Here is an 18,316-nt window from a genome sequence, read left to right on the forward strand (position 1 = left end):
TCGTAAAGAATACTCATGTATAAACACAGCCACAGTGTTTTATTGCATAAGAGTGTTTTTTAATTGTCATATGCTTGATACTGACAGTCTTGTTAGATGTTCAGTCATTACTGTAATGTAGACAAATAATGATGAATTAAAGATGCACCGAGTACAGATTTTGGAAATCTCTGAATTCATGACAAAGTTGTTAATTGGCAAGCTTGTTATTTCCTGTAAGTACAAGGAAAAGAAGCGTTAAAAGTTATCCTATTAATTTGAGAGAGGAAATTAACATTTCCTAAAAAATTCTCTTCTAGCGAAGGAAGCCCGTCCCCCAGAATGGAGCTGCTGCATAATATCGACCCAAACTTCGTGGATATTTCACCATGTGAGTACCTCATTTATCGCTACTAAACTCAATCTCTTTAGCTCGCGAGGATATTTTTATTGCCTAGTGTGTCTCCAGCCTCACTTTCTCCTTTTCCACTTGAGTTTGCTGTCAGGATAAACAGTTCTCCATAATACCTGTTGTACTGACCTCCCCGTGTCTTTGGTACCACGGATGGTAAATGCTGTTCTTGGCTCTGCCACTTACTGGCTATATGACCTTCAAGCCGTTTCATCTCCCTGCCTCCGCTTTCATAGGATCTCAGAGGCCCTCGCTCACTGGGAATGTCATGCTGTTGTTGCTCTCTTCTCACTTGAGAGCTCCAGAGCCTTCTTCCAGGAAGCCAAAGGTCAGATGAGCCGCCACATCATCTGATGGAACTGGCCAGGTGCTGCCCAGCACCTGCTGTGTCTCACAGGTGTGACTTACCTAGCAATCCTGGAAGTCATTTGGCTTGATTTTGTCTCCTGCCTAAGTTAAGCCGTAGGTAGCCCCATTAATTCTTCAGGGAAAGAGGCCATTTGTGCTCTCGGATCACAACAGGTTGTAATAGTCCTGTGTAAATACCATGCTCGTGGCCCTGTGAACCCTAACCTAGTGAGTTTGGGTCTGGAAAGCTGTAACTCTTAGGGCCTTTGTCCAGCCTCCATTATCAGGCCTCAACTCCAGACTCTAAATTTAGAAAACAGTTTTCTTCCATCCCATTCATTCCCTTGGGTGCTCACATGCCCTTCTTTCTAGACATACTGCCACCCTCTTCATTCATTCCGTTAAGAATTCCTGACTTCTTTGTCCTCTCCAGTCTGTGCCACAGCCTGGCCTGGGATTTGCCTGCTCAGGCAACAGCCTCACAGTGGTTGTGTATCAGCGGGCACTTGAGGCCCCCCTCACGCCCCCAGCCGCCTCCAGCCACTCCTTGCCCCGTGAGACACTTGCCTTTTCCAGGCATGTAGATCGTCATTTTTTGTCTTGAATATGCTTTTCTCTGTGGCTGAAACACGTTTCCCTGACCTTCCACAATTTTTCCTCATCCCTTAAAACTCCATACAAATGTCCCATGTGTGTGAATGCTTCTTGGAAGCCCAGAAAGTCCTTCCTTAGCGTCCTCTTGTATGTATCTGTGCATAAAGCCTGCAGCAAATTCCCTTGTACGTGCCTTCATTTCCCACCAAGGTGAGAGCTCCTGCAAGTCAGGGTCTGTGTCTTATTTATCTTCTCATCCTCCTACGTTAACATGAGTACCCATCACTGGGTAGGCCCTCAGTGACGATTACTTGATGACTCATGGAAGAGTGTTGGACCAAAGTGGAAAAGAAATGGTCTGAGGCAGGGAGGATGGCTATCGTGTGGAGAAATTGCTATTTCTATTGGAGTAACTTATGTCAGTGAAAGAGGCAAGGGTGTGTGGCTTTCGAACACTTGAAATGTAGCTAATTGTGAATTGAGATGTGCTGCAAGTATAAAATACACATCGGATTTTGAAGACTTAGTATGAAAAATGTGAAATATGTCATAATATATATTTACTACTTATTGAAATAACAATATTTTAGATATGTTGAATTAAATTTATTATTAATTTCACCTTTTTCCTTTTCCTTTTTTATGTGGTTAATAGAGAATTTAAAATTACATGTGAATTTGCATTGCATTTCTGTTAGGCTAGATTGTTCTAGCAGGTTCTGGAAAGTGACTGGATCCGCTGTGTCGGGGGAGCACAGACCCGTGACTACTTACTGTGGCCACGACATCCACGGTTTCTAACCTTTTCTCCACCCCAGCCTACCAAAGGGGGCTGACGCATTCTAGTCTATCACCAGCTTACTAGAGCAGTCATTCATAAGCAGTGATATCAGAATCTCTGGGGGTGGCCAGGAGGGAAGAGGGGAAGCAGCAAGGGTTTTTAAAACCTCTAGGTAGTTGAATGCACTGGGAACCCCGTATGATGTCCACGGATGTGCTGAAGACGCGGCACACACTAATGGCTGTCGGCTGTCCTTACCAAGTTCCATCTGCAAGTGAACAGGCCCCTCCCCTCACCAAGCTGAATGTTTCTTTTTTTTTTTTTTTAAAGATTTTATTTATTTATTTGACAGAGAGACAGCCAGCGAGAGAGGGAACACAAGCAGGGGGAGTGGGAGAGGAAGAAGCAGGCTCACAGTGGAGGAGCCTGATGTGGGGCTCGATCCCATAACGCTGGGATCACGCCCTGAGCCAAAGGCAGACGCTTAACCACTGTGCCACCCAGGCGCCCCCAAGCTGAATGTTTCTTAGTATCAGAAATGGGGGCTCAGTCAGTTAGGTGTCCGAATCTTGGTTTGGGCTCAGGTCATGATCTCAAGGTCGTGAGATTGAGCCCCATGTTGGGCTCCATGCTGGGCATGGAGTCTGCTGAAGATTCTCTCTCCCCCTGTCCCTCTGCCCCTCCCCCCACTTGCGTGTGCACGCTGTTTCTCTGCAAGAAAGAGAGAAAGAGAGAAAGGACGAACTGGGAACTTGCGTTCTGTGTTTCCATGTAACCCGGCCACAGCGCTGCTGGCTGCAGAGCTCCTAGTACAACCTGCTGTGGTTTTTGCTACCTTCCCCACAGTGCCCCAGCTCAATCCCAGCACAGGTGCAAGGTTTCTCCGGTATAAAAGTTAAGGAGGGCATGGAAATCAGAATAGTGAATCATTTTAGTTTTGCCACCCATAGCTTATAAGGCCTTAACCAAGTCCCTCCACTTTTCCCACATATTAAATGATGGACTTACGATGACCCTTTATTGCTGTCCCAAGTTCAGGGACATTTTCTGGCCTTCTGCTGCCCCCCCCACCTTGAAGCCCACTCCAGGCCTCCCTGTTGGCCTTCGCTGTCAACCAGGGACTCTTGCTCTGACTCCTGCTTGTAACGAGGGACATTGTCCGCCGTCGGCATCCACATAGAACCACATTCACCGTCGGTCCGCAGAAACAGGGCATTCACTTCTGTCTCTGCCTGCAAGTAGCAAAGTGCCCCTCCTCACACATATGCAACACCTTGGGCTTTTCTCCCCAGTTTTTATCTTCATATAGACCCACTGTGCAGCAGAAGCTAAAAAAAGGAGCACTATCTTTGGGGGCCCGCTCCTTCACAGAAGATGATTCCAGCACGTTTCCTTTTCTGTGCAGTTAATTTGGGGGGGATTAAATCCAGCTCTAAGAAAATATGTATTTATAGGACAACAACCAAGTCTGTGAATCCTATTTATAGAGTATGTTTTGTGAATATGTTCTAGAGGCTTTGTGGGATGCAATCATATAGCAGCCAGTAGAGCATACATTACAGATTCACAGTCGAGTCAGTGTTATCACAGAACCGTGTCTTTGGTTTCTAACTCCAACGCTTCCTGGATTGTTCGTCTTTACTAGGGCACAAGACGGTGGCATTCTATCTCTACCCTCCCAAAAGCCACTTCACCAGTCTCCTCACCTGTGAAGCGAAGATTGAACTAAATGATGTCTCAAGTCCCTTCCGCTTCAACAATCTGTGGGTCTCTGTATAAATAGGATCTCAAAGGAGCAAAGCTGCTGACTCAGTTTCTCTCCTTTTCCCCCCCCCCGGCACTCATTACTAAGCAGTGACATAGCCAAAGGCGTGGTTGTACATAGATAGATACAAGTGAAAATGTTAGAAACATTATAAGTGCTGGAGTAATTTGAATTATAGGATTTCGTTATTACTACACCCTTCGCACTTTTCTGATCCCTGTTCTAAAACATCACTGCATCACTCCACTTTTCCATCTGCCCTCTGCCCTTTAGTGGGTCTTTTTGGGGGTTGTGGACCAGTGTCTCGTCCTATCACGAATCAGAGGGACAGGCATTAGACATTTCCCGGGGGAGCCCTACCTTCTAAGTAATACCACATCCCCTCAGAAGCTGGCCTTTTGGGGTTTAGCAGCTCTATCCCCTCCCTCTTATTCTAAGAGTACAGGGTGCCCCCAAAGGCGCTTCTTACTGGTGGAGTTGGGGCTTTTTTCATGGCCACATACCCTAGGTACATGTGGGTTGGGTATGAATAATAAAGATATTCCCAGAAGACTGGGACACACACAGGCACACTCCAGAGGTGTCATAGGCTTCCCCATAGACCAGGAGATTCCCTAGTAAAGCTTAAACATTCTCAAAGAGCCACAGATCACACCCATTAGGATGGCTACTATGAAAAGAAAGGAAAGAAAGGAAGAAAGAAAAAAGGAAGGCAAATAACAAGTGTTGGTGAGGATGTGGAGAAATGGGAACGCTTAGGCACTGTTGGTGGGATGAAAGGGTAAATAAAATGTGGGATATGCATACAGTGGGCCTTAAAAAGGCCTTAAAAAGGAAGGAAATTCTGGCACGTGCTACACCATGGATGAAACTGGAGAACGTTTGTGAAATAAGCCAGTCACAAAAAGACAAATACTGCATGATTCCACCTACATGTGGTACCTCGTAAAGTCAAAATTATAGAGACAGAAAGTAGAATAGGGGCTGCCAGGGGCTGGCGGGGACGAGACGGGGAGTCCGTGTTTAATGGGTGTAGTTTCAGTTTTGCAAGATGAAAAGAGTTCTGTGGGTGGGGGTGGTGAAGGCTGCACAACCGTGTGAATGTACTTAGTACCACTGAGCTGTACATTTAAAAACAGTCAAAATGGTAAATTTTATATATTTTTTACCACAGTTAAAAATAAATAAATGTAAAATGTAAAACCAAAGAAAAAAGAAAGCATAGAAATTCATGAGGCCAGGGTCTGTATCTTTTTCATTTACTGCCACATCCCCCGTCTTTGCGCAGAGCCTGCCATCACAGCCGGCAAATACTTGTTGATGAACGATAATAGAGCACCAGGTTAAAGTCATTGTCTTACCATCTCTTAGCCTTTCCTGAGCCTAAAGATATCCCCGGATGGCAGTTCACACCCACCTTTTAATCCCTGAGCTTGCATCTTACATTTTGTTCCTAAATAAATATAATTACATTAAAATTTAGAAGTGGCCGGTGACCATTAACATTATCATATACGGCTTATACTACTTACACTACTTGAAACTACTTATCCAACTTATAAATGCCCACCCTCCGTCTTGCCTGCATTGAAAATATCAGAAGAGAGGATGTGGGATTTTCCCTCCCTTTCTTCAGTCCTTTCTCTAGACCTCCGTGAGAGACAAACGTATATATTTATAAAGTCCCTGCCCATGTGCTCGGCTCAGCCTGACTTCCGCTCGGAGACCAGGGCCCTGCTGCTTCTGCTCTGTTTCTTTGTGCTCCCTCCTTGGCAAGTCCCCTTGCATTGTTTCATTGTTCTCTGTCCTCTCCGTGCCCCAAATCTGGCTCTGCTTTGATCTCCACCTCGCCCCTCACCCCCGTGGCCAGTGTCAGACATGTGGGCTGTAATTGCTTTCCTGTGTGCTTTGAGGAAACTTTATTCATCTTCAGAGGCTTTGTTCTGAGATAACCTTGGGCAGACATGTTTTGGTCTCTGTTCAGATAGTATCTTTTTCTCTTCCCTCCTTCCTTTCTAAGAACATATCCTAAGAATTATTTATTCCCTTGTGTCTTTAAAATATTTCTTTCTAGGGGCGCCTGGGTGGCTCAGTTGGTTAAGTGTCTTCCTTCGGCTCAGGTCATGATCTCAGGGTCCTGGGATCAAGCCCTGCATCGGGCTCCCTGCTCAGCGGGGAGTCTCCTTCTCCCTCTGCCCCTCCCCCTCCCCCTCCTACTCATGTTCTCTCTCTCTCTCAAATACATAAATAAAATATTTCTTTCTAGCAGGCTGACCTAGACCCAGTGTCCTTCTCGAGCAGTACAGGGTAGTCAGTGGAGGAGACCTGTGAGATCCCAAGGGACAGGGATGATGCCATTTAAGCTCATTCATGGGAAGCCTGGAACTATCGAAGGTGGTAGGGAGCTGCCCAGATTCCAAGTCAGGCCCTGAGATCCTGCCCAGCTCGATGAGCTTCTGAGGAGCACCAGCTCCAAACCCCCTTAGGTTCTAGCCAGCATGCCTTAGACCATGAGGAGAAATCATCTCAAAGGAGTTAGTTCACGTTAGAGGAAATATATACACCCAACCCCAGGCACCGGCCTTGACATGCACTGTTCTGAAGTAATGAGCCTCCTCCATCTGAGACCACAACTCACCTGGGAAGTCGGATGTGACATTCTGTGTATCGTGAGAATTCTCACGCACATCCGGTTGTGCAATGTATACATGTACACCTGACACGCATGCATGCGTCCAAAGCACTCGGATTCTTCTGGTAAGAGCTTGATCATAGATGAAGGGCACTGACAGATGTTAGCATTTTCCATACCACCAAAGGCCAAGTCTTCAAAGTGATCCCGTACAGCTTTGTTACTATTTCATTTAAAAGGCCTCTTTTCTTTAAAGGTTATAATGAGATGTTATTTCCGCTCTTGATTACAGAGCGAAAGAAGAGTCTTTCCCTCCCTCTCTCTCACACACTCATTTTCTGTGGTAAAATTGCCAATTCTGTACACAAGATCTAAGAGCTGTCCAGGTTTGCCTGCTTGGAGCGGCTCCCTGTTTCCTCTCTAGAGCAACATTCAGTCCATTTCTGAGATGATTTATTCAACAGGTACAAGCTAGGTACTCGTGTAGGTACTGGAGATCAGTTAGACTAAGTTTTGTCAGAAGCCGGTCTAGAAGAGGCCATGGACACAGCCTCTCACTTCCCTGCTTGCTGGCTCTCTGTGGTCCCCAGCTGCCCACAGCTGCGTGCGGACGCCTGAGCCTGCCAGCTATGACCTCCGTAATTCAGCTTACACGACCCCTCGGCACTGTTGCAGTGCCCACCTTCAGCTACCGTCATCGTGCTGTGCCTGACACTTCTCTAGGGACCTGTTCCCATCCCTCCCTCCTCCTCCGTGAAGCTCTGCTGAGCCCTCCAGACTTGAGTCTCTTGGGCTACTCAAGCATCCTAGGACACTGAGCTCTTGCTACCTCAGACGCAGTTGTATAGATTCTTGTGTTTTCCCCATCCAGAGCTGTCAGTTCCCAGGAGGGCAAGATTTGATCTCGAACTCTCTCAACCCCCCTCTCCTTTGTTTAGAGGGCGGAGGAGAGAGAAAGAGAGGAGGGGGAGAAGGAGAGAGAGAATCTCAAGCACGCTCCATGCCCAGCACGGAGCCGATGTGGGCGGGGCTCGATCTCACAACCCTGAGATCATGACCTAAGCGGAAATCAAGAGTCAGATGCTTAACTGACTGAGCCACCCAGAGCCCCTCTCAGTTTGTTGTGCAGATTTGTACACTCTGAAAGAATGCATGCTAATAAATTAATCATTGAATTGGCTGTCACCCACTCATTTAATTAGACTAAATCTAGCAAGAGCAATAATACCATACTTTCTTTTCAAAGCACTTTCGTTTCTTTCTGGGCATATTTGTGAAGTAGCAATCCGGGAGCAACTGTCTGTCCTGTAGCCTAAAATTTGATACTGAGCAGAATAAGCAAAGTTAGGGGGGGACGTGTGAAACCCACCACCTCGCAATGAGGAGATGGCTCATTTTTGCATAGAATACCAGAAAGTAGAAAGCATTCAGATTGTCCATCCTCTTTATTATCAGGAAAGAGAAACCGAGGCATTGGTCACACACAGCTAAGAAATAACAGACCCAGAATTCAGGGCTTTCCAGGTTCAAGCCTCACACAGAAGTCACGTCCTCCTAATTTAAGGGGTCTCTTTGTTTTTCTGTTCTACATGGGTTTTGGGCAAAAGGACGCCCAGATGTGTGTTACAATCCTCCACTCAAACGTCACCGGAGCATTACACACTTAAATGTGGCTGGAAAAATGGGTCTAGCTGTGACACTAGCTTGCAGTTTCCTGCACAACCTGTGTGTAGAGCTAGTTATGTAAGTCCTACAGTGCTCTGTAGTGATTACCCTGCAGGATGGTGGTGGGATGAGAGAGAAGGATATGGGGACACGGTGTGTAGCCTAATGAAACATGCAGAGTTCCGGGGTGTCCCAAAGCCTGGGTTTGAATTCCAGTTTTGACTTACTTCCTCTAAGCTTGTGGATAAGTTCTCTGAGTTATCCATTTCCTCACTTATAAATTGAGGACAATTATATCTGTGTCTTGTAAATATGTCCCAACAAGAGTTCATAGCGATTATGTTCTGGCTGCTGGGATTGGGGTGGGGGGTGTCTGCACTTTTTGTTTTATGTATTTCTCCAGTTTTACGTTTTAGTAACGAGCACATCGAATTTCCATAATCAGGAATGAAGCCATAAATATTTACTTTTGAAAACCAGCCTGGGGACGCCTGGGTGGCTCAGTTGGTTAAGCGTCTGTCTTGGGCTCAGGTCATGATCCCAGGGTCCTGGGATCGAGTCCTACATCGGGTTCCTTGCTCAGCAGGGAGTCTGCTTCTCCCTCTGCCTGCTGCTCCCCCTGCTTGTGCTTTCTCTCTCACACACAAATAAATAAAATCTTAACAAACAAACAAAGGAAACCAGCCCGGAGGGTTCTTGCAAGATTGCCGTACCTGGAAAGCTGCTGGGTCTTCAGTGAGTGGGATTTGGGGCTGCACTGGTGTCTTTGTCCCCGGGCCCACCTGTGCGGTGGCAGCGAAGCTAAAGTGTAACCATCCTCCCCCCACCGTCAGACCCTGACGGCCTCCGCTGGCGTTCTTTCCCCTTATTGAATATAGGAGCTCATTTTGCAGCTTGTCCCAAAGTTAGCAGAATTTGGTGTCTTCTCTACCCGCTAATATTTGTCTTTAGCGGCTCATCCAGCGTGCCCTGGTGTAGGTCGGTACATGCCCTTGGTCGCAGAGCCGAAACTCAGGTGACTTTGCCCCTTTTTAATTTTCAAAGGCTTTTCTTCTGCCTCCTTCACTTTGGGGAGCACTAAAGTGTGTTTGGAAATGTGGCCTTTTTGATGCCGAGGGCAGTCCCCCAAGCCTCATATCCCATCCACCCCACTTCACACAGTGCATCTCAAGTAACATGCATCAGCCCTTCACTGTGAACACTTGGTGCTGGAGTACTGGCTTTCATCCTGAGAAAATAAACAAGCCACACCAAACCCACAGCCCTTTAAAAATGCTAATTAATCCCCACCGCAGGTCTGGGCTACACAGAAATGGCAAATCCCACTGCCCCAGTTTTATGTTTGGAGAAATCAGTGTAAGCAACTTTTTTAAGGCTTCCCAGGGCCAGATCACAGCAGCGGACTTGAAGGGCTGGGGCTGGCCCTGCCTCTGGGAGAAGGGCATGTGGCCAGGGCCAGCTGCCTCCCTGAATTCCCTTCTGCACAACACCATGTGCTTACTTGCCCAGAACCCCATTTACACATCAGCTTTTATTTTTTCCCCCAGGGTTACAATGAGGCCAAATCCTCTCGTTTCCAACTGACCACTTATTTATTTGCTTCCTTTTCTTTAATTGTGGTACAGCCGAGAAATTCTAGCCGTGGCTTCCAAGAGCAGCCTGGTAACTCTAGTTGATCCGAAGGTCTATGCTGATTCTGACATTCAACACAGAATAGACCCTACCCTCCACACAGTCCCTCCTCCACACCGGAGCCTGCTCCGTACCCAGGTCTGTTCAAGGTTTGAGGATGTCCAGACTCCCTTTTTTCTCTCCCCTTCTAGACCAGACATCTTTCTACCTCAGTTCCCCAGTCTTAACAATCCATAGGGATAAATCCATATGCCTTTCTTGAAATAGTCAACCGTAAAAGTTTGGGAAAACATAAAACCTCGCTAAATTTTGTGGGTCAGGTCCAACAGAATGAAAGTGTAGTAAGTCCCCTTTGTAAATATTTACTAATCCAGTCAGATTTTTAGGGGCTTGAGGGTGCTTCTGTATAAGACTGAAATAAAACTTTCAAAAACATTTCTGAGAAGAAAGCTGAGTATATGGTCACCCGTAAGTAATCCATAACGTAAGATGTTAGTAATCAGGCATTTATAGACTGAAGTCTGTTACGTCTGGCAACAAATACCTAGGGAGTGAATACATGGCCTCTGCTTCTGAAGAGCCTTTTGAATGAGAGGAAAGACTGTGTGCCCAGGAAATGATAGTAACACAGTAATAAAATAAGTAGCAACAAATGATAAGTGATATAAATTGGATACATAAGCGCTGAGGAGAAATAAAGAAATAATGAGAAGCATTTGGGGGTGATTAGGATAGATTTCCTCAAAAAGTATAGCCTTAAATGTGTCCATTATTTTAATAACTTTGGTTTTATCTTTCTTGATTTAAGTGTGAATGAAGGAAAATAATATTTAACACTGTATTAATTTTCTATCGCTGCTGGAACAAATTACCATAAACTTAATGACTTAAAACCACACAAATTCATGTTACGACTCTGTAGGTTAACAGTCTGACATGGATCTCACTGAACAAAAGTCCAGGGTGTTGGCAGGGCTGTATTCCTCCCTGGAGGCTCTCGGGGAGAATCCACGTCCTTGCTCTTCCAGGCTGGGGAGGCGGCCCCCCTTGCTTGGCCTGTGCCCTCTTCCTCCATCTTGAAAGCCAGTGATGGAGAGTGGAGTCCTTATAGCACATCACTCCAACCTTATTTCTGTCCTCACACCTCTTCTGAGCTCCTCCGCTTTTTAAGGCCTCTTGTGATTACATTCGGCCCACCTGGGTAATTCGGGCTCATCTCCCTCTTTGAAGGTCAGCTGATTGGCAACCTGAACTCCATATGCAATCTTAATTCCCCTTTGCACTATAACCTAACCTATTCACAGCCTCCGGGGGTTAGGACATGGACATCTTTGGGGCCATGATTCTGTGTATCATACACACGTACTCTGTTGCACTAGACTTTATGAAAAATAACAAAAATAGTTGATAATCTAGTTGGAGAAAAGAAGAAAAACATACAAAAAGTTAAAAGAAAATCAAGTAATAGTTCAAGGTCACCGTGGTTGAGATGTTGCAAGCTGGACTTGATTACTTGTCAGATTAATTGCCATACAGTCTGGGAGACAGAGAGCCGCTATTCGAGGGGAGGGCTCAGTCACACAGGCTGGTTACCGAAGGGAGGGAAGCCTTGCCTGGAGCCCTGAATGAGGAGTTCCTGAGCTGGAAAAGGCGATCCTGGGACACACAGGCACGTGAGCAGAAGGGTGTATGTGTAAGCCTGTTGAGACAAAGAGAAGGCAAGAAGGAGAAGATGGGATAATAAAGACAGTATGTCAGACTGAGGAGGATAGACTTGATTCTGATAGGAGGGAAGGTACCTGTTTGTTTCTTTTACAAGTAATACATAGGAGGGATATTGTGTAGAAATTTTGACAAATACAGAAAAGCGCAGAGATAAAGGTAAAAATCACCACAATGCCACTATCCTGCTACCTCAAAGTAAGCAATGTTAATAACTTGGTGTGATTTTTTTTTTTTTTTCCTGTATTCTCTCTCTCTCCCCTCCACTCACGGACACCCATATATCACACATTCTTACAGAATTTGGATCCTATGATATATTATTTCATTATCTAATTTGTTAGCATAATTAAGGGTAGACATTTTTCAGCTTTAAAATTTTGCAGAACAATTTTATCAATGGCTGCATGGCATTCTCTGACCTGGATCTACAGTTCTAACATGCAGAAGGAATACTTCACCACTTACCCTATTTTTGCATGTGTTAGTATATTTTCAAAGTTTCATTAATATAAATAAAGCTGCAATGACCATCCATTATTTTGGATGCTTTTAATTAACTAGATGGTGGGACCTAAAAGCAAAATTCCTAGGTCAAAGGGCATAGACATTTTGAAGATCCTTTTTTATATATTGGTCAGTTGCTTCCCTGAAATAATGTATGAATTGTTATTTCTATCATCACTGTGTGAGAATGTTTATTTTATGGAATCTCTGCTATAGGATATATTAACATTTCTTAAAACATTTGCCAATTTTGCAAATGGGGAAAATAATGTACTGTCTTAATTCGTATCTCTTTGCTCCTGAGGCTAGGCTTATTTTTTGTGTTTATTGGCTGTAATTACTAGTTCTTATCTTTTTCTCATGTTAAGAGAAAAATGTTTTTCTTATCAATTTATAAGAACTTTTTATATGTTAAAATATTCATTGTTATGTAGCAAATACTTTTGATTTTATTTTATAGTATCATTTAAATTTAAAAAGTAAAAATTTTCATTTTCTAGAATTCTTGTGTTTATATATTTAAACAATTCTTCATCTAAGTTCAAATATTCACTTATATTTTCTTCTAGTTCTACAAAGATTTAGTCATTTACATTTGGCTCTTTAAAAAATGTGTCTTAGGGGGAATAGTATGAATGCCACGTAGGTTTACAATTTAAAAATAGCAAAATCGATATGGCTATGCCTACCATCTTGAAAAAACAATTGAGATTTTGATTAAAGTTGCATCGAACTTATAGATCAATTTGTCCATGAACATAGTATAGCTATGCTTTGCTGTCATCTTCTCTAATGACTTCCTGTAAACTATTATAATTTTCAAGAATTTTTTATTATTTATTTTTGTATATCTTATGTTTTTGTTGCTATTATAAATGGTCCTTTTTTCTTTTTTGAATTCTGTTATTTGTTAGTATATAGGAATGCAATTGAGTTTTGGATATTCACTTCACTTTTAATCTTATATCCAATTAGTGACATTGTTAAATTCCATTACCAAGTCTAATAATTTCTTGAGTTTGTATAACAACAAGGAAATTATCTTTAATAATGACCATTTGTTCTTTTCTAATCATACACCTTTCACTTTTTCTTGTCTTATTGCTATTTTTATTCAGCATTGAATAAAAGAGGTGGTATCAGGCATCCTTGTTTCATTCCTAAGCCCAGAAGGAAAGCTTTCAAAGTATTACCATTAAGTATAATGTTCATTATAGATTTTTTATATTGTCTATCAGAGTAAGAAAACACCCTTCTATTCCTAGTTTGTAGAACCGTCTAAATTATGAATAGGTGTTTGTTTTTTTTTCAAATTTCTTCTGCCTCTATATGATCATATGCTTTTTTCCTGTGATTTGTTAATTTTCTGATGTTAAATTTGCATTGAGTTACATTCCACTTATACACTGCTGGATAAAATTGATGCTTTGTTGAGCATTTTTACATTCATGTTTATGTGTAAGAATATCCTGTAATTATGATTTCTTAAATTATCTTTGTAATATTTTGGTCAAGGTTATGCTGTTTTCATAAAATAACTTGAATGGTGTTCCTTCTTTTTGTGTCTTATGGAAGAGTTTTTTCGTGCACTGGAGATATTTATCTTTTTTTCTCCCAGCTTTATGGAGATACATTTGACAGCACATTATATAAGTTTAAGGTGTATAATGTGACAATTTGATATATGCTTATGTTGTGAAACGATTACCACAATAAAGTTAGTTAACACATCCATTACCTCCATAGTTACCTTTTTTTGGTTTTTTTGGATTTTTGGCAGTAAAACCATTTAAGATCACTTTTTAGATAACTTTCAAGTGTATAGTACACTATTGTTAACTACATACTATGCTGTACTTTAGGTACCCAGAACTTTTTCATTTTATAATTGGAAGTTTGTACCGTCTTACCACCAGCTATCATTTTCTCTACTCCCAGCCCCCTCACCCCTGGCACTATGAATTCAGGTTTTTTTAGATTCCATATATGACTGAGATTATACAGTATTTGTCTTTCTCTGTCTGACTTATTTTACTTAACATAATGTTTTTGTGGTTCATCCATGTTGTCACAAATGGCAGGATTTGCTTCTTTTTTAATGAATGAATAATATTTTATTGTGTGTATGTGTATATATATATTTTTTCCAGTTTTATTGAGGTATAATTGACAAATAAGGTATTTAAATGTACATTGTAGTGATTTGATATACTTATATATTGTGAAAGAAGTCCCACCATCTAGTTAATTAACACATCTATCACCTTACATGTTTATCTTTTGGGGGGCAGAAGACAGAATTTGAGTTCTACTCGGAGCAAATTTCAATTACATAATATACAGTGTTATCAACTATAGTCACCATTTTTTACATTAGCTCCTCAAACCTTATTCATCTTGTAACTGAAAGTTTATACCCTTTTACCACCTTCCCCCTATTTACTGCCCCCCCACCCCATTCTGGCAACCACCATTCTTTTTTTTTTTTTTTTAAGATTTTTTTTTAAAATTTATTTGACAGAGAGACAGCCAGCGAGAGAGGGAACACAAGCAGGGGGAGTGGGAGAGGAAGAAGCAGGCTCCCAGCAGAGGAGCCTGATGTGGGGCTCGATCCCAGAACGCCGGGATCACGCCCTGAGTCGAAGGCAGACGCTTAACGACTGCACCACCCAGACGCCCCTGGCAATGACCATTCTACTCTGTTTCTAAGAGTGTGAACTTTTTTATTTTTAAAGATTCCACATGTAAGTGATACTAGGCAGTGTTTGTCCTCAGAGTCTATCCGTGTTGTCACAAATGGCAGGATTTCCTTCTTTCTTATGGCTGAATAATTTTATATATATATATGTGCCATATCTTCCTTATCCATTCATCATTCATCCATTGACGGACACTTAAGTTGTTTCCATATCTTGGCTATTGTAAACAATGCTGCAGTGAACATGAGAGTGCAGATTATCTCTTCAATATCTTGTTTTCATTTCCTTTGGATATATACCCAGAAGTAGGATTGCTGGATCATATGGTAGTTCTATTTTTAATTTTTTGAGGAAACTCCATACTGTTTTCCACAGTGGCTGCACCAATTCACGTGATCAGCAGTGTACAAGGGTTCCCTTTTCTCCGCAGACTTGCCAACACTTCTTGCTTTTTGATCCTCTGCCCATTTTTTAATTGGATTTTTCTTCTATTGAGTGGTATGTGTTCCTTTTGGGTATTAACTCCTTATCAGAGATATGGTTTGCAAATATTTTCTCCCTTTCTATAGGTTGCATTTCCATTTTGTTGATTTTTTTTCTTTTGCCATACAGAAGCTTTTTAGTTTGATGTAGTTTCACTTGACTATTTTTGCCTTTGTTGTTTGTGTTTTTGGTGTCATATCCAAAAAATCATTGCCAAGACCAATGCCAAAAAGTTTTTTCCCTATGCTTGTGTCAAGGAGTTTTACAGTTTTAGACCTTACATTAAATCTTTAGTCCATTTTTATTTGATCTTTGTGTTTGGTATAAGATAAGGGTCCAATTTCATTCTTTTGCATGTGGATATTCAGTTTTTCCAGTATTTAAACTTCTACCATTATTATTATATACTGCATCAGCTACATCCTGTGCATAGTGATAGGTTATATTTTTATCATTAATTTTGTTTTTATTTATCATATATTTATTATCACAAGAAATATTTTATTTCTTCTTCAACCCATAAGTTAAAATTGTGTTTTAAAATTTCAGGGATATGGGTTTTCATCATCTTTTTTGTTTTAATTTCTATCTTGATTGCATTACTACTTGAGAATGTAATCTGCTTGCAAGTAGGTTTTTTTTTTATCTTTTATCAAACTTTATGAACATTTTACCATAGCAAAATGATCTTTTTTTTAAGTGTGTGATTTTTTTTGTTTTGTTTTTTAATTTGCCTAAAAGCCCATTTTATCTGCTTTGAATCTAGGAATACCAGCTCTCTTCTTCTCTTTTGGTTAATAATCTCATGAAGCATCTTTGTCAACCTTTTAACTTTCAAACTTTCTGCATTTTCAGTGTTTTAAATACATCTCTTTTAAGGAGCATATACCTGTTTTCTTTTCTTTAGTCTAGTCTGCCAAACTTCAGTTTTGTTTAAGAGCGTGTAAGAGTTTCAGTTACTCTACTTTCTCACCAACATTTAACATTGGCAGTCTTTTTAATTTTAGCCATGCTAGCAGGTATGCAATGATAAATCACTGTGGTTTTATTTTGCTTTTGTTAAATGCTTGAATACAATTGCTACTTAAATTTTGTCCAGTTTCCTGGCTGTTTGTGGCAGAAAGATAAATCCAGTCCCTACCACTTACTTGGTTAGAAGCAGCAGTCCTCCCCTTGTAATTTTCAAGGTTAATTTCTTAACATATTGCCAAGGCATTTGAAAAGTCTTTCTTTTCTTTTCTTTTCTTTTTTTTTAAAGATTTTTTTACTTATGGGGGTGGGGGCAGAGGGAGAGAAACTCTTAAGCAGATTCCATGCTCTTTGCAGAGCCCAACGTGGGGCTCGATCTCACCACCCTGAGATCACGACCTCAGCCGAAACCAAGAGTCAGACACTTAACTGACTGTGCCACCCAGGTGCCCCTGAAAAGTTTTCCTTTTAAAAATAAAGCTATGTAGCTTGTCTTGCTGTTTTTGGAAGGATGGTCTATTGGGATTTCTTGTTCACCATCCTGCCAGAAAGGAATGTTTACTATGTGGTGTAAATGAGAGAACTGAAGTTTTTTTTATTTAGTTATCAATATTTTTAGTATCGTGTATTAAATTATTCATTCTTGCTCACTGTCTTAGTTCACAAAAAGTAGAGCTTGAGACAAAGACTTGCATGTAGTTAGTTTATTTGGGAAATAATCCCAGGGTGTAAGAGTGAAAAACAGATTTAATTTTATATAAATTACATATAGACTTCAGTGCTTACTTCCTTTTACTGTAATTTCATCTTGAGATAGAAATTTTATTTTGATTCTTTTCGTTCGTTTGGTACATCTTTGAATTATCATCTTTCCATGGAAACTTCCTGGGTAATATGCTTTCTGAAGCCTTGCATATTTGAGGATATAGCTTTCTGTTACTTTTGCCCATAATGACAGCTTGGTTGGGTAAATAATCCCATGGTTTGGTTTTTTTTTTCCTTCACGATTCTGTAGACGTTGCTTATGGTCTCTGGCGTCTATTGTTGCAGAAAAGTAATCTCAGTATAGCCTGATACTCTTGCTTTGGAGGTATCTAGTTTTCTCCCCTGATTGGATAATTATAGTGTTCTGTCTTTGGTACTGATAGTTAAAAACATATATATATATACACATATATATACACATCAACAGTGTATTTTGGATTTATTTCATCAGTTTTTCTTGGTAGAGAGTAAGTACTGCACAATTCAAGATTTTTCATTCCAGGAAAGTTTTAATCTGATAGACGTTTGGATTTTTCTCTTTTTAAATGCCCTCTGGTCTTTTGGGCAGTAACACCACTTACCTGTATGCTAGATAGCCTTTGTCCTTCATACATATATTCTTTCACTTCTCATTTTTATCTCTTTGCCATTTTCCCCCACATTTTCGGATGAGTTCCACTTCACTGATCTTTTTGTTTGTTTGTTTTGTTTACAGATCTCATTCGGTGTCTCTTTAATGCTTCCAGTGGCATATTTCAAAATATAGTCTGGCAGATCTTTTTCTGCCTTTCTGTAGGCTTTCCAGCTCTTTTTGTTTTAAAAAATCAGTTTTATCATTGTGTCTTTTTCCTCCTTCATAGAGTTGATATTTCAGTTGACCGTATTAAGTACACAAAGTTGAGGCTGACAGTTGACTCTTTCTTCAGTAAGTAGTTGTCAGGGATGCTACGCCTTGACCTCTATAGTGATATGTTCATCTCCTTTTATGTTGTGCAATATTATCATATTTATGTATATTTTATTCTGTTCATATTTTATTACTGAGTGTAAATGAGGCGGGTTTTGCTAAAAATGGCATAGATCAATTATCTTTGGGTTCCATCTTTCATGCTGTTAGAATACTTCCAATATAAAAGCAGGAGGACTCTTTCGTAAAAGATACATAGAAACAGTTCAGTGAGCTAACAGCCAATGGATGAGGGAAAACGGTCTGGTGCAGTGGGCCCTCCTAGTAGGGGAAAATAGTCTCCAGGTGGTTTCTTTGTATTTGATGGAGCCCTTGATCGAGAGCCGATTTTATGGACTCTATTCCAGGTATGCAAGCACCTATACCCAGTTCCTTCCTACTGCGCCCTGTGTTAGG

At 41.4% G+C, this 18,316-nt stretch overlaps 1 protein-coding gene across 1 annotated transcript in view; it reads left to right on the plus strand.

The window, feature by feature from the left end:
* The window catches only part of ARSB (arylsulfatase B), a 156,260-nt gene that overhangs the window by 96,455 nt on the left and 41,489 nt on the right, over positions 1-18,316 (plus strand). Inside the window, exon 6 of the mRNA XM_040622148.1 lies at positions 300-370. Coding sequence (XP_040478082.1) covers positions 300-370 — 71 coding nt within the window. The remainder of the gene's footprint in view (positions 1-299; positions 371-18,316) is intronic.

This window comes from Ursus maritimus, unplaced genomic scaffold (assembly GCF_017311325.1).
Source record: "Ursus maritimus isolate PB19 unplaced genomic scaffold, ASM1731132v1 scaffold_5, whole genome shotgun sequence".
Classification (NCBI taxonomy): domain Eukaryota; kingdom Metazoa; phylum Chordata; class Mammalia; order Carnivora; family Ursidae; genus Ursus; species Ursus maritimus.